The sequence below is a fragment of the Triticum aestivum genome, chromosome 4D (assembly GCF_018294505.1).
Source record: "Triticum aestivum cultivar Chinese Spring chromosome 4D, IWGSC CS RefSeq v2.1, whole genome shotgun sequence".
NCBI lineage: Eukaryota > Viridiplantae > Streptophyta > Magnoliopsida > Poales > Poaceae > Triticum > Triticum aestivum.
The window spans coordinates 361,381,444-361,394,352 of NC_057805.1; the positions used below are offsets into that span (position 1 = coordinate 361,381,444).

The 12,909-nt window shown below is 44.9% G+C and overlaps 1 protein-coding gene across 1 annotated transcript; it reads right to left on the bottom strand.

Moving 5' to 3' along the window:
* Positions 1-1,095: 1,095 nt before the first annotated feature.
* On the bottom strand, positions 1,096-4,175 carry LOC123097924 (RNA polymerase sigma factor sigB). Its single transcript, XM_044519773.1, has 6 exons — positions 3,725-4,175; positions 3,061-3,591; positions 2,709-2,939; positions 2,474-2,614; positions 1,819-2,016; positions 1,096-1,697 (listed from the first exon to the last, which is right to left on the bottom strand). Exons 1-6 carry the CDS (start codon positions 3,974-3,976, stop codon positions 1,404-1,406), a joined length of 1,647 nt encoding a protein of 548 aa, XP_044375708.1. The 5' UTR covers positions 3,977-4,175; the 3' UTR covers positions 1,096-1,403.
* Between the last annotated feature and the right edge of the window lie 8,734 nt (positions 4,176-12,909).

The following is a 12,909-nucleotide window of genomic DNA, read 5'->3' on the forward strand; positions in this document are numbered from 1 at the left end:
TGCCATGTGTTGTTCATCTGTATCATACATGTTGTTTAGTATCTTTCAGTTTGTTGTATTCAAAGTCGTTTGTTTGTATGTGCATCTCATTGTTCTGTGGTGTTACCTGGTCATTCAACCGAGTTATACTCTTAGTCACATCTCACAATAGTTTGCTCTCGTCTGGTACTACCAAGGTTTCTTGCTCGTTTTTCTATCGGTTACATAGTTGTGTTTCTTTTCTCACTCTCTTTCAAGCGTTTAGTTCATATCTGTTTGCCATCTCATGTTACTCTATTTGTTAGCATATCACATTACTATCATGATTGTCAAACCCGTGGTCTACTATGCACGGACGATTATAGCATCTTTCTTCAAAAGATTTGCTTAGATCTAATATACTCATCTGCATTTACTCTACCGAACTTATTCCGCTGCTGTGATTGGGTACGATTCAAACTTTCGCAAAAAATTTTGAATCTTCCATTCATCCCCACCCCCCTGGACGATATACTCTCGGTCCTTACAGAATGTGTGTTGCATTAATTGCACCAATACAACCTTTGAGTGAGGCCAGAAGTTTGTTCCTAACTTTTGGATGCATCTGTGAACGTAGAATCTATAGGTCTGATGACGTCTCCTCCTAAAGAATATATACACAGTGCAACACATGTTTGAACTTCTTATTGAACGAACAAAACATTGTTCGACTTGGATAAATGTTTGAAGGCATCCAGTCATTCACAAGAACATGCTTAAACATTCAAGTGAGCTCATCTCGCTAGTTGACTCCAAATGATACTTACTAAAAGATTATGCAAACTCAATAATATATCGAGACATTCTAAACATTTTGTAGCAAGTTTTATGGCTGACTAATTTTTCCATATCCATTCATAACCAGTTTGCACCGCAGTCACACCGAGCTACCATCTAGAAGATCACTACAAAACCCTAGCAAAAAAAAAACTGACAGCACATGTTCAAAGCCAGGCAAGGTTTGAGCCTTTTCTCAGGCTCGGCCTGCGCCTTTTCTCTAAAGAAAAAACTGAAGCACATGTTCAACGGAAACTTTCCAATGCATTTTGAGTAAAAGATAATGGGAAGTTAGCTTGCTAATTGCACCAGAATAATAATAGTGCAAAGTTTATGCGTCGCTACAAAAGCACGTGACTGATGCAACTTTTATCCGTGGCAAAAGCATAGATACACATAAGCCGATCTTGTGAAACGGACTACTAAGATTGTTTCGTTCATTTACACAATGTATAGTACAAGACGCTCGAGAGTGAATCGTATATGTTGTCGTTAATCCTTCAAAAATACGGCAGGCAATCCAGTACTAGCTCGGCAGCCAGCAAGCAAAGGCCGTGCGTTGCTAAGGTCGTAGTACGTACTCATAACACGGCCGGCTATAGCCATAGCTACCAGCTCTCTGCCGGCTCCAGGTAGTGCTGTAGTGACGTCACCTTCTTCTTGCTCCTGAGCTTGCGGAAGGCGGCCATCTCAATCTGCCGGATCCTCTCCCTGCTCACCCCCAACAGCTGCCCGATGTCGTGCAGGGTCCTCGCTTTGCCGTCGTCCATCCCGAACCTGTACCTGATCACCTCCCTCTCCCGAGGGGTCAGGCTGTCCAGCGCCTTGTCCACGTCTTTCTTCATGAACAATCTGTGCAGCGTCTCCTCCGCCGTCTCCGTGCTCTTGTCCGCCGTGATCTCCTGTGGTGATGTACACCAGGTAAAGTGCAGGGATTTAGGTTCAGTAGCCACAAGTGCGATTATTGGTGGAGGTGTGTGTTGTTCAGATAGACATTGGCATTGCAGAGCGTAGTGAGCATACCTGGTATGTCACGTCCGTGCATCCGACTTTGCCAGTGAGGGATACGCTGTACCTTGGGAGGCACATTGCTGCTTCCACCCGTCTGGCTGTCATGCCGGTGTCCAACGCGATTTCTTCATTTGTCGGTAGCCTATTCAGCTGCCGCCGGAGTCGTCGCCGGCATTCTTTCAACCGGGAACTTGCTTCCGCCATGTGTGCCTATAAATCAAACAACACCCTCGGAATTATATAGGGGCTCATACCAACACTCTCGGAATCACATTGGTTTCCAAAGAAAGATCCGAATGCAACATGAGTCTGTTCTAATCATTGATTGATTCTCATAGTTATCGTTTTGTTCGCTTGGTTCCCGGTTACTAGTTGCATAATCTCTACCTAATATACATCATTAATGAACACAGATGATATCTAGTTTATAGTGGTTACGAGATTTCATGCTATTTGATCAACTAGGTTGTGTCATAACTGTGAATCACCTTATACTCTGAAATTTCTGAATCATATTGGAATGTATCATCATCACTAGTAATCCCTCCGTCCAAAAATAAGTGGCGTGGTTTTAGTTCAAATTTACCAAATGTGCTTACATCAACATCAAGAAATTAAGAGTGAAATTCTTGCAAGTGGTGAACGTACAAAGAGAAAGAGGACGTACTGGCAAGCGAATTATCTGGGTTTGTTCTAGAACCGACTTGCGTATTGCTTGTTTGATCCACCAGTGAGAATACGTAGAGAACCTAAAACCCTTTGAGGCGTCAAACTTTTCAGCGCCCCTTATAAGGCCCTGAATTCCTTCCTGTATAGAACAAGGAACGAAATGCGAGTCAAACATTTCATTTCCGGAGAATTATAATCATGAAGGGGCTTCAACGAAAGTACAGGCAAAATACCTGGATAAGATCGGAAAACTCTGTCCCAGGGCCTTCAAACTCTTTGGCAATTGAGATTACAAGTCGCACGTTAGATTTGACCATCATGTTCTTGCAGTAAATTCCATGGCTGAGACGTTTCCTCAAAGTGTTCTCATCAGTGCCAGCTGCTGCTGCCCACTGACCGAAGGTTGGTTCGCCACCGTTGTAGTGTGCAACCTCCTTTTGGACAGCCTCCAACTTGAGGAGATCCTGTCAGTTCAAGATAAACTTAGTCAGACACCAGCAACAGGACAGCATTATTTCGTAGTATGTTTGTACAGCATGGAAAAAAATCCACACATGTCCTTGGCATTGTGTTAGTATTCGCTACCTGAATGCCTTGTGATAACTCAACTTCTTGCTTCGCCGTCAGAAGCTTCCGTCCGGACATCTTGTAGAAGCAGCCCAGAGAATTCCGGCAGCCCTTGACCCTCTTCTTCCTCGAGGAGGCCGTGACGGGCCTCCGATCACTGAAAGATTTAGCCGCCTTCATCGCCGCCCTCACTCTCCGAGCTCTTCTCTCGGGCTGACGTGCCGACTTGACAGCCACGCCCCGGGCGCCCTGCTCGTCGTCGTCCGACTCGGATTCGTCGCTGAAGATGCTGACGAACCCCGCGTCGTCCAGCAAACGGGCTTCGGCATACCGAGACCCCGCCCGCACCTCGGTGCGAAGGACCTCTCTGGTCAAGTAGCTGTCCTCCACCAGGTCATGGCTGTCGCCGACGTCTGGACGGTGGTCCGTTTGCACCATCCGGGCAACTTCTCGGGCGACCTCCGCGGCTGCTCGAGCTAAAGCCACGGCCTCCGCGGCCGCGGCCGTCACCACGGCCTCTTGGTTGAGGAGCGCCTCCCCGAAGCCCCCCTGGTTCCAATATCCAATGCAAGAAAGAGACGAGGACAAACATATTACAGCACAGCCCACTCCAAACCAATCTTATAATACAGTTCAGCACGGCCGCCGGAGCATGAGCGCCGAACACGTGAGCGGACATTACCGGGAGGCTGGTGTTATCCGAAGGGGGAGGAGGCCCGACGTCGACGGCTCCGCCGTACGCCAGGCGCCTCGCTCCGGCGGCTAAGGACTCCATGCGCTCCGCCTCGACGACGGCCGCGGAGGACAGCGCGCACTGGACCCTCCCTGGGCGGCAGCTCCCGCCTGCCGCGCAGCCGCCGCCGCCGGGCTCCCTTGGCACCGCCGCGCGGGTGGAAGGGGGCCACTTGAACTGCGGCGCGAGGCACGACGACATCCCTAGCTAAGCGGCGAATGCGCCTCGTGTTCGCTGGTTGGCTAGCTCTTGCTGCCGATGGAGGTGATGCTGCCGGCTAGTGTGGTATGCATTGCGGGGCAGGGAGCGCGGTGAGGTGCGGCCGTACGGTCGGGGGAGAAGCGGGAGGGTGGGCGCTCTTGGTCGGGAGGGTGAAGGGGATAAGAGAGGGTGGGGACAGGATCGTGCGGGAGAGGCACCTCCGCGCGTACGCGCCGTGGGCCGGGAACGAGCGACGAGCCTCCGCGGCTCTGCCCGGTCCGGTCAAGGACTTCGGGATATTATTTCTGGTCCGACTACAGGTGCGGCCCGTGCAAAAAATTGATCCGGAGTAAAAATAGCGAACGTTCACTCTGCATCTCTGCCACGCCATGTTTTTTTTATCAATTCAATTTTTTTAGGGGTAAGGCCAAACTTTATTAATCAAAGTCCACAAATAGTGGGATAGAATTTGTGTCATGTGGTTAGCCAAATCAGACATGACGACCCGGAGCTAAAGAAAGCAAAAATCTAGCTAAACTATGTGCGTCAACATTGACCGCACGACCCTTAAAATTAAAGATACAATTAAACACCGCTGCTCTGGTTTTCATCTCAGTGTGGATTGCTCCAATTTTTCCTTGACTTCCTTGGTTGATCTCTCCTACCACTTGTTTTGAGTCGGATGCTATGACAAGATTGCATAGATGAATGTCTTGTGCTAACGAAAGAGCTTCTCGGCATGCCATTGCCTCCAGCACCACTGGGTCACAAACTCCTGGTACTATCAAGGAAGAGCTTCGTCGATAGTTTCCATCACTGTCTCTACACACAGTCGACGCCGATCCACCCCTGCCTGGCCTAACAGCCGCATCAACGCGAATTTTAGCATGGCCCTGGGGTGGTCGGGTGGAGCCTTCGACCGTTGAGATTCCACATGCGTAGGTACCGGACCTGCAGTAGTTTTCCTAGGCGTTTTCTTCTGCATTATTTGGACTTCCTGTACAAACCTGTCCACAAAAGCACAATGCCTCTAGTGTTTGGAATATCCCTTCATGAATAGCCTTTCGCCGCGAAGTCCAAATGGCCCAAAGTGTGACTGCCATCCTCACAAATTGTTCATGTGTTAATGTATCAAGAAGGGAGAAAAGCCACTGCTTTGCATTACGTTCTATTGTGGCGACCAGACTTTGCCCAAGTTCCACATCAACAAGTGCCCAGGAACACCTTGAGGTTGTGCATTCCAGCAATGAGTGGTGCTAGGAATCCGGTGATCCACATAACCCACAAAAGCTTGACGATGTCATGTGTCTATGCGCTCGTACATCTTCTGTTGGCAATGATTGTTTTGAGAGTCTCCACAGAAACATTCTTATTTTGCCTGGTACCTCGGTTTTCCATAATGACTTCCATGCTCCATCTTCTCTGTTCGTGCCCGAAGACCCTATCGCGCCTTCAATTCAAGTGGATTATCGTTTGGAGCTTAGGGCCAATGTTGACTCTCAAAACAACGACACTCCAATCCATCCAACGCGGGCCTATATTTGTTCACGGATGAGTCCACGTATCCATTTTCCGCAAACCGGAAGAAAATCAGGGGAACTTTATAGGAGTTTGGACCTACGCCACATAGGTGTTGGGAATCGTTGCATGGAAAACAAAAATTTTCTATGTACACGCAATGATCTATCCATGGAGATGCATAGCAACGAGGGGGAGAGTGTGTCTACGTATCCTCGTAGATCGTAAGCGGAAGCGTTTCACAACGGGGTTGATGTAGTCGAACTTTCTTCGCGCTCCAACCGATCTAGTACCGAACGCACGGCACCTCCGCGTTCTGCACACGTTCAGCTCGGTGAGGCCGCCTTCTTGATCCAGCAAGACGACGAGGTAGTAGATGAGTTCCGGTAGCACAACGGCATGGTGACGGTGATGGTGATGTGATCTCAGCAGGGCTTCGCCTAAGCACTACGAAAATATGACCGAGGGAGTAAACGATGGACGGGGGCGCCGCACACGGCTAAGATAATGTTGTGTGCTTGTGTGGCGCCCCTACCCATGTATATATAGGTGGGAGGGGAGGAGGCAGCCCCTAGGGCGCCCCAAGAGACTTGGCGGCAGCCCTAGGGCTGCTGCCTTGCCCTGCGCCCCCCTTTCCTTGTAAGAAGAAGGGGGAAGGAAAGAGGGGGGGGAGGGAAGGAAGGTGGAGTCCTACTCTACACTTTCCTTCCCCTCCCCTCTTTCCTTCTCCTCCTCATAGGGCCGGCCACTATAGGGGCGCACCAGCCCCTTGTGGGCTGATATGTTCCCTCTCTTGGCCCATAAGGCCCATATCTTTGCCGGGGGTGCCCGAAACTCCTTTCCGATGACCCGATAAGTACCTGGTACCCTCCGAAACACTTCCGGTGTCCGAATACCATCGTCCTATATATCAATATTTACCTCTCGGCCATTTCGATACTCCTCGTCATGTCCGTGATCTTATTCGGGACTCCAAACAACATTCGGTCACCAAATCACATAACTCATATAATACTATATCGTCAACGAACGTTAAGTGTGCGGACCCTACGGGTTTGAGAACTATGTAGACATGAGACACCTCTCCGCTCAATAACCAATAGCGGAACCTGGATGCCCATATTGGCTTCTACATATTCTACGAAGATCTTTATCGGTCAAACCGTTATGACAACATACATAATTCCCTTTGTCCATCGGTATGTTACTTGCCCGAGATTCGATCGTCCGTATCTTTATACCTAGTTCAATCTCGTTACCGGCAAGTCTCTTTACTCGTTCCGTAATACATCACCTCGTGACTAACTCCTTAGTCGTTTGCTTGCAATCTTATGATGTGTATTACCGAGAGGGCCAGAGATACCTCTTCGATACTCGGAGTGACAAATCCTAATCTCGATCTATGCCAACTCAACAAACACCTTCGGAGATACCTGTAGAGCATCTTTATAATCACCCAGTTACGTTGTGACGTTTGATAGCACACAAGGCATTCCTCCGGTATCCGGGAGTTGCATAATCTCATAGTCGAAGGAATATGTATTTGACATGAAGAAAGCAATAGCAATAAAACTGAACGATCATTATGCTAAGCTAACGGATGGGTCTTGTCCGTCACATCATTCTCCTAATGATTTGAACCCGTTATCAAATGACAACTAATGTCAATGGTTAGGAAACCTTAACCATCTTTGATCAACGAGCTAGGCTAGTAGAGGCTCAGTAGGGACACGGTGTTTATTTATGTATTCACACATGCATTAAGGTTTTCGATCAATACAATTCTAGCATGAATAATAAACCTTTATCATGAATAAGGAAACATAAAATAACAACTTTATTATTGCCTCTAGGGCATATTTCCTTCAGTCTCCCACTTGCACTAGAGTCAATAATCTAGTTCACATCGCCATGTGATTAACACCAATAGTTCACATCGCCATGTGATTAACACCAATAGTTCACATCGCCATATGATTAACACCCATAGTTCACATCGCCATGTGACCAATACCCAAAGGGTTTTACTCAATAATCTAGTTCACATTGCCATGTGATTAATACCCAAAGAGTACTAAGGTGTGATCATGTTTTGTTTGTGTGAGAGGTTTAGTCAACGGTTCTGCCATATTCAGATCTGTATGTATTTTGCAAATTTCTATGTCTACAATGCTCTGACGGAGCTACTCTAGCTAATTGCTCCCACTTTCAATATGTATCCAGATTGAGACTCAGAGTCATCCGGATCAGTGTCAAAGTTTGCATCGATATAACCCTTTACGACAAACTCTTTTTCACCTCCATAACCGAGAAACATTTCCTTAGTCCTCTTAAGGTACCTAAGGATAACTAGTAGAATGTCCGTGCGTTGCCACGGGCTTTGAAATATTTTTCCGGAGTTATATATAAACTTAATGCATGTTAAAATTCACATGCATAGAACAGATAGACAGTAATAATATGGTAATAACTGAAATCCACTCCACTTGCAGTGTAAGATGAGAAAAAGGTAATTTGAGGATGTATACATAATTACATAGACAACAATGGTCCAACTAATATTTTGTTACGAATTAACATCTACTTGATCCGATTAAGATATTCTCACACAATATCAGCACGTTGTCGTTGCCGAACTTGTAACCATACGATTTTTATTGCCTGACAGACGAATATTTACCAGATAAACACATATATTATTGTAGAGACAAGCAACCCTTCATGCCTATGAGCCCTTAAGTAGACTGTCAGATCCTTCTTTTTGCACATGTGCGCCATATTATTGCAGAGATGGTGGGGGAAACAAAGAAGTTCTGCCTCTTTGTGCCTGCATTGCGAGGAACCCCCAACAAGTCTTGAACTCGTGATATGAATACTTGCCGGTAGGGGCAAGCAAGTATGATAAATCCTTCATTTGGCCAATTTAGAATGGACGCAAGAAAGTGAGTTTGGTGGAAAACATACCTTGTTGTTCTATATACATGAATTTTCACAGCTTCCTAGAGTTATCCGGTCACTGACGTCAAACCTCGTAAATCATAGCACAATATGTTTTTTATATGTGTATCAAAAAGTAAGGATTATAAAATTGAAATACAACACTAAGGATATATATCTTTGGCAGAATTTGAGGGAAAACATCACTATGCAGCGTAAAGTAGGATACATATATACTCACATCCATGTTCAAAACGGAAACACAAGGTACCAATTCTTTAACTGTTTAATTGTTTTCTTCTCTTGATAAATAATTTATTATTCTATTAGTAATCTTCCCTTCAACAGACCGTGCTCTAGCATTGACATTAGTTATTAAAAGGTTAGTATAAATATGTTGCTACAGAACAATAAACCAATGTAATCATTAATTACAAAATGTTTCATTTAACTGTCATCATCTATGTAACACACGTTATTTCTCCATCCTCATATATTAAGAATAGACAGGGTGTAATCTTTCTCAATGTTCGTCCGCTCATCAGATTCTCTGAAGCCACCATGTAATCATCACATTGTCATGTGCATAACTTTTACCATTCTGGTACAATTCCGCCATGCTTCCTACCGCCTCAGCCACCATTCGACATCGTCTCATTCGGCTGCACCATTGTTTTGTTATTTTCTCACGCATTTTTTTGCCATCATGCATGTTCATGCCATTTCCTAATCTGCTAAATTTCTACAAGGGCTCCCATCCCCTCCATATCCTCTTCCATTCCAGCTCGTTGACTCCTCTTGCTCCGAGATTTTGTGTGTTCGCTAGCTTCTGCCTTCCCTGTCACTTCACCATCATATACACACTTTCTCCTATTCCGCGTATTTGCTATGCCCATGCCTACCCCCACTATTGATGTGTCATCCACCTAATTGAGCATCATCCCAAGTTGCATCACTCATTGTTACATCCTAATAGAGCATTTGTTTTCTAATCATCATGTTCCTCATCCGCAAACATAATTCAATTACAAATCATGCAATCAGGCAAAATAAATCTGGTTAAAATAACCGCTGCAAATCACACAATAGAAAATTCAGATTTAGGGAAGTCTGACACCTGAAATCTTGCGTCAAAGGACATTCTAGTTTTTGCCACGAGATGCAATACTAGGCAACAAACAAATAATTATTTTTATATTTTTCCTAAATTAAGTTTCCCATGACACTTGCCCGAATGAGCATGAAGACAAAGTGCAAGCTTACATGTAGCATGAAAGTGACTTATACCTCGTCAGAATTTTTCGTAGTCACACTGATCCCTTTCACCCATTTTAAATATATCAGCTAAAAAGCTCACTTGCTTCAGTCTCCGCCTGAGTTCACTAACATGTTGTCTTGAAGTGTCTCCAAAACGGTAGATGGTCTAGAAGTTCAATTAATTAATGAAGTTCTCAAAGAAAATCATATATTTTACATAAACTAATAGGGTAGCGGCATAGATGAGATCTCGGTGTCTAATGATGGTACATATCATTAATTAAGAGTATTACATTGACCAATTTAATCAGCAGTGACATGTGCCAAATAATTATTTGAGTGTATATACCTGATCTTTGTAGACTTTTTCTTGCGATGCGGTCAGAGTGCCACCAGGGCAAACCTAAGATGACTAATGTAGCTATGACCTAGGTGATTCTCAACCAACTCAAATAATCACGTCATCTGTCCTTGAGACCTCTAGAGAAGATGATAGAATATTCCTGCCAGCAGCTTGTGTGCCACTCTTGCTTCAAAGATGTTATTGTTGCCTTCATATAATCACTGATCGAAAGTGGTGCTAGAAGCTTCTTCATCTTATATGCCATCAAGATATTTACAGTATTCCTAAATATGGAAATACTTCACATAGCCAACAAGCTAATGAAAATGATCATTCGAAGCTAGAACCAGAGAAGGTCGATCCAGCATATATTCATAAACACAAGACAAATTCAGATCCTACACAAAATACTAACATCAACTATGCATCCACCATCGTGTCCCTCGCTCCCCATAGCTCTCTCAACTTGCCAAAACATAAATTTAATTAAAGGACAATAACCATTCGTGATTTGAGACCTAATATTTGATCGAACGTAGTCAGAAATATGTCTTTATCCATTTTCCTATCAGTTTATTTTTAGATTTTATCCAGAGTAATGTTACATGTCTGCATATCTTCAAAAGGGCCTTTCCAGATCCATCACAAAACCTGCGTACGTGTTCCCTATTTGAATTGCTAATTGATCAAAGGCTCTAGCAATGCAGGTATGAGAATTAGTACCAAGGATAACCTACACATAATATGAACCAGGTTAAGCATGTACGGCAAAATCACAAGCTTCCCGTACTTAGCCAAAACACCATGAAAAGGCAGATGAGATGATTCAACGGAATAAAGATTCTGCAAGAACTCTTATACACAACTCTCAGCGCTAATTATCGTATCAGCAAAGGTACTCACCTGAACGAACCTCACATAGGAGCTTCATCCTAATAACGCCATTGCACGTATTCCTGTTAAACTGTTGGATGTACGGGACTTTGTGAGAACAACCCCTAACCTGCAAACCATATTTTATTGAGTCATTAATTCAGAGCTAGTCATTTCCTTGAAAAATGTATAACACAGACATAAATCAGTTATCACAATGGATGCTTGGGGGTAAAGAACCATTGTCATGAAGCTACAACAGTTTCTACTTGTAGTAAATTATGAGCATGCATTAGAGGGTACAATAATGTAGCAGCCTATATGAGCGTGAATCGGAGAGGAGACTGTATGATAAGATTTCTTCACCCTGTATATTTCCTTCTCTTTAATTATGATGAAACCAGCATCCTGTACATGAAAAAAAAATGCATGTTAGCTGATGATATTTTTTTCCTATGAAACAGAGATTTTGAGCATATAGGAATCCAATTTGTTCAAATTTGAGAACTCTAACATGTGAAACTAAAAGTTTATGGCTAATACATATATATATAACCACAACGGTTTGACATGTTCATCATCAAGACGATGTACATAATGTAAATAATTAGTGTTAACAACTCTAAAGCTCCATTAATGATGTGAGAAATGAAACTATCATAGTACATAAAGTCTCAGTCTTAGTTACCTTATATGTAGTGATATGGACTACAGATTACCTAAACTCGAAACTATTATGTAGTGATATGTACATAACGTGAAACTATTATGTAGTGATACGAATCCTATACGTATGCATTCATATATACAGAACACAGTTCCTTAATTTGAATTAGCTCAAGTAGGACTGTACTGACTGTGAAAAGACCCCATGCATGAAGACATGACCATAGTTAACTTACAGTACGAGCCTTACATTTTGATGCTAATTTTCTGGGATGTACCCCACATGTCGTCAAGATATTCCAAATTTTGTGGACCTTATCATCTACTGCTACCAAGCACCGATACGGCAACATCCATACGACGATACAGACACGGGGATACGAGATACGCCAATTTCTAAAAACATCAATACAACGATGCGGCGAGTATATATAAATAATCAATAAAATGCCATATTAGAAGACAATGAATTGAATGCCTGAGATGAGATCAAAATACTGCCCATTTGTTGCATCCATGCCTCTTTCTCTATGACTGAATCATCATCACTTTACTCAATCTTCGCCTCCTAGCTGACTGAATTATCATCAATATACTTAATCAGTTAATCCTCGTTGTACTTGCATGCAGAAGTGGCCACTGGCCAGCGCCCAGCAGCAGCCAGCAAGCACGCACACCAGCAAGCACGCACACATACACAACAACCACGCATGCATGGTGGCAACGAGGACACACAGCCAGCACGCCCGCATCACGGCACCAGCAAGGCAACAAGCAAGTAAGTGCCGGAGGACCGGACACCACCGGAGAAGAGCAGGGATTGGGAAGGGAAGGATTACCTTGCTGGCGACGAACACCGGTGGCAGAGGCGAGGCGAGGCGAGTGAGACAGCGGCGAGCGACTTCAGCTGCCGGTGGCTGCATAGGCGAGTCGGGTCCAGACGGCAGTGAGCAACTTCAGTCGGCGGGGGCGGCAGGTACGAGCGACTCCAGGCAGCGGCAATGACGAGCGGCTCCAGTCATCGATGCGTTCGCCCATGAATACTCGATCCAATTTGCTGCGGACCCGCAGCTTCTGGATGTACGGTGGCTTAGCATCTGTACCTGATTTCCGCCGCCTTTGCAAGCTTCTCCTACGTTCTTCCTGCTCAGCGGCTTCGCGGCCATCGTCTTCTACTCTCTCATCGTCGCTCTCCGTACTGCTCTTTGTCGCCTCTCCCGCTGTCTTCGTCGAGCAACTGGACGCGAGGTTCCGTGGCGACAGCCAGAAAGAGGAGTGTCATGTACGTGCATGATCCACGGCGGCCTCCCTGGGATCGGCGACGGATCCACGAAGGCGA

Coding starts and splice junctions, on each gene's coding strand:
- LOC123097924 (XM_044519773.1), bottom strand. CDS start 3,976: ATGTCGTCGTGCCTCGCGCCGCAGTTCAAGTGGCCCCCTTCCACCCGC. Junction 2,940..3,060: donor AGTTATCACAAGGCATTCAG/GTAGCGAATACT, acceptor TTGAACTGACAG/GATCTCCTCAAGTTGGAGGC. Junction 2,615..2,708: donor AGTTTTCCGATCTTATCCAG/GTATTTTGCCTG, acceptor TGTTCTATACAG/GAAGGAATTCAGGGCCTTAT.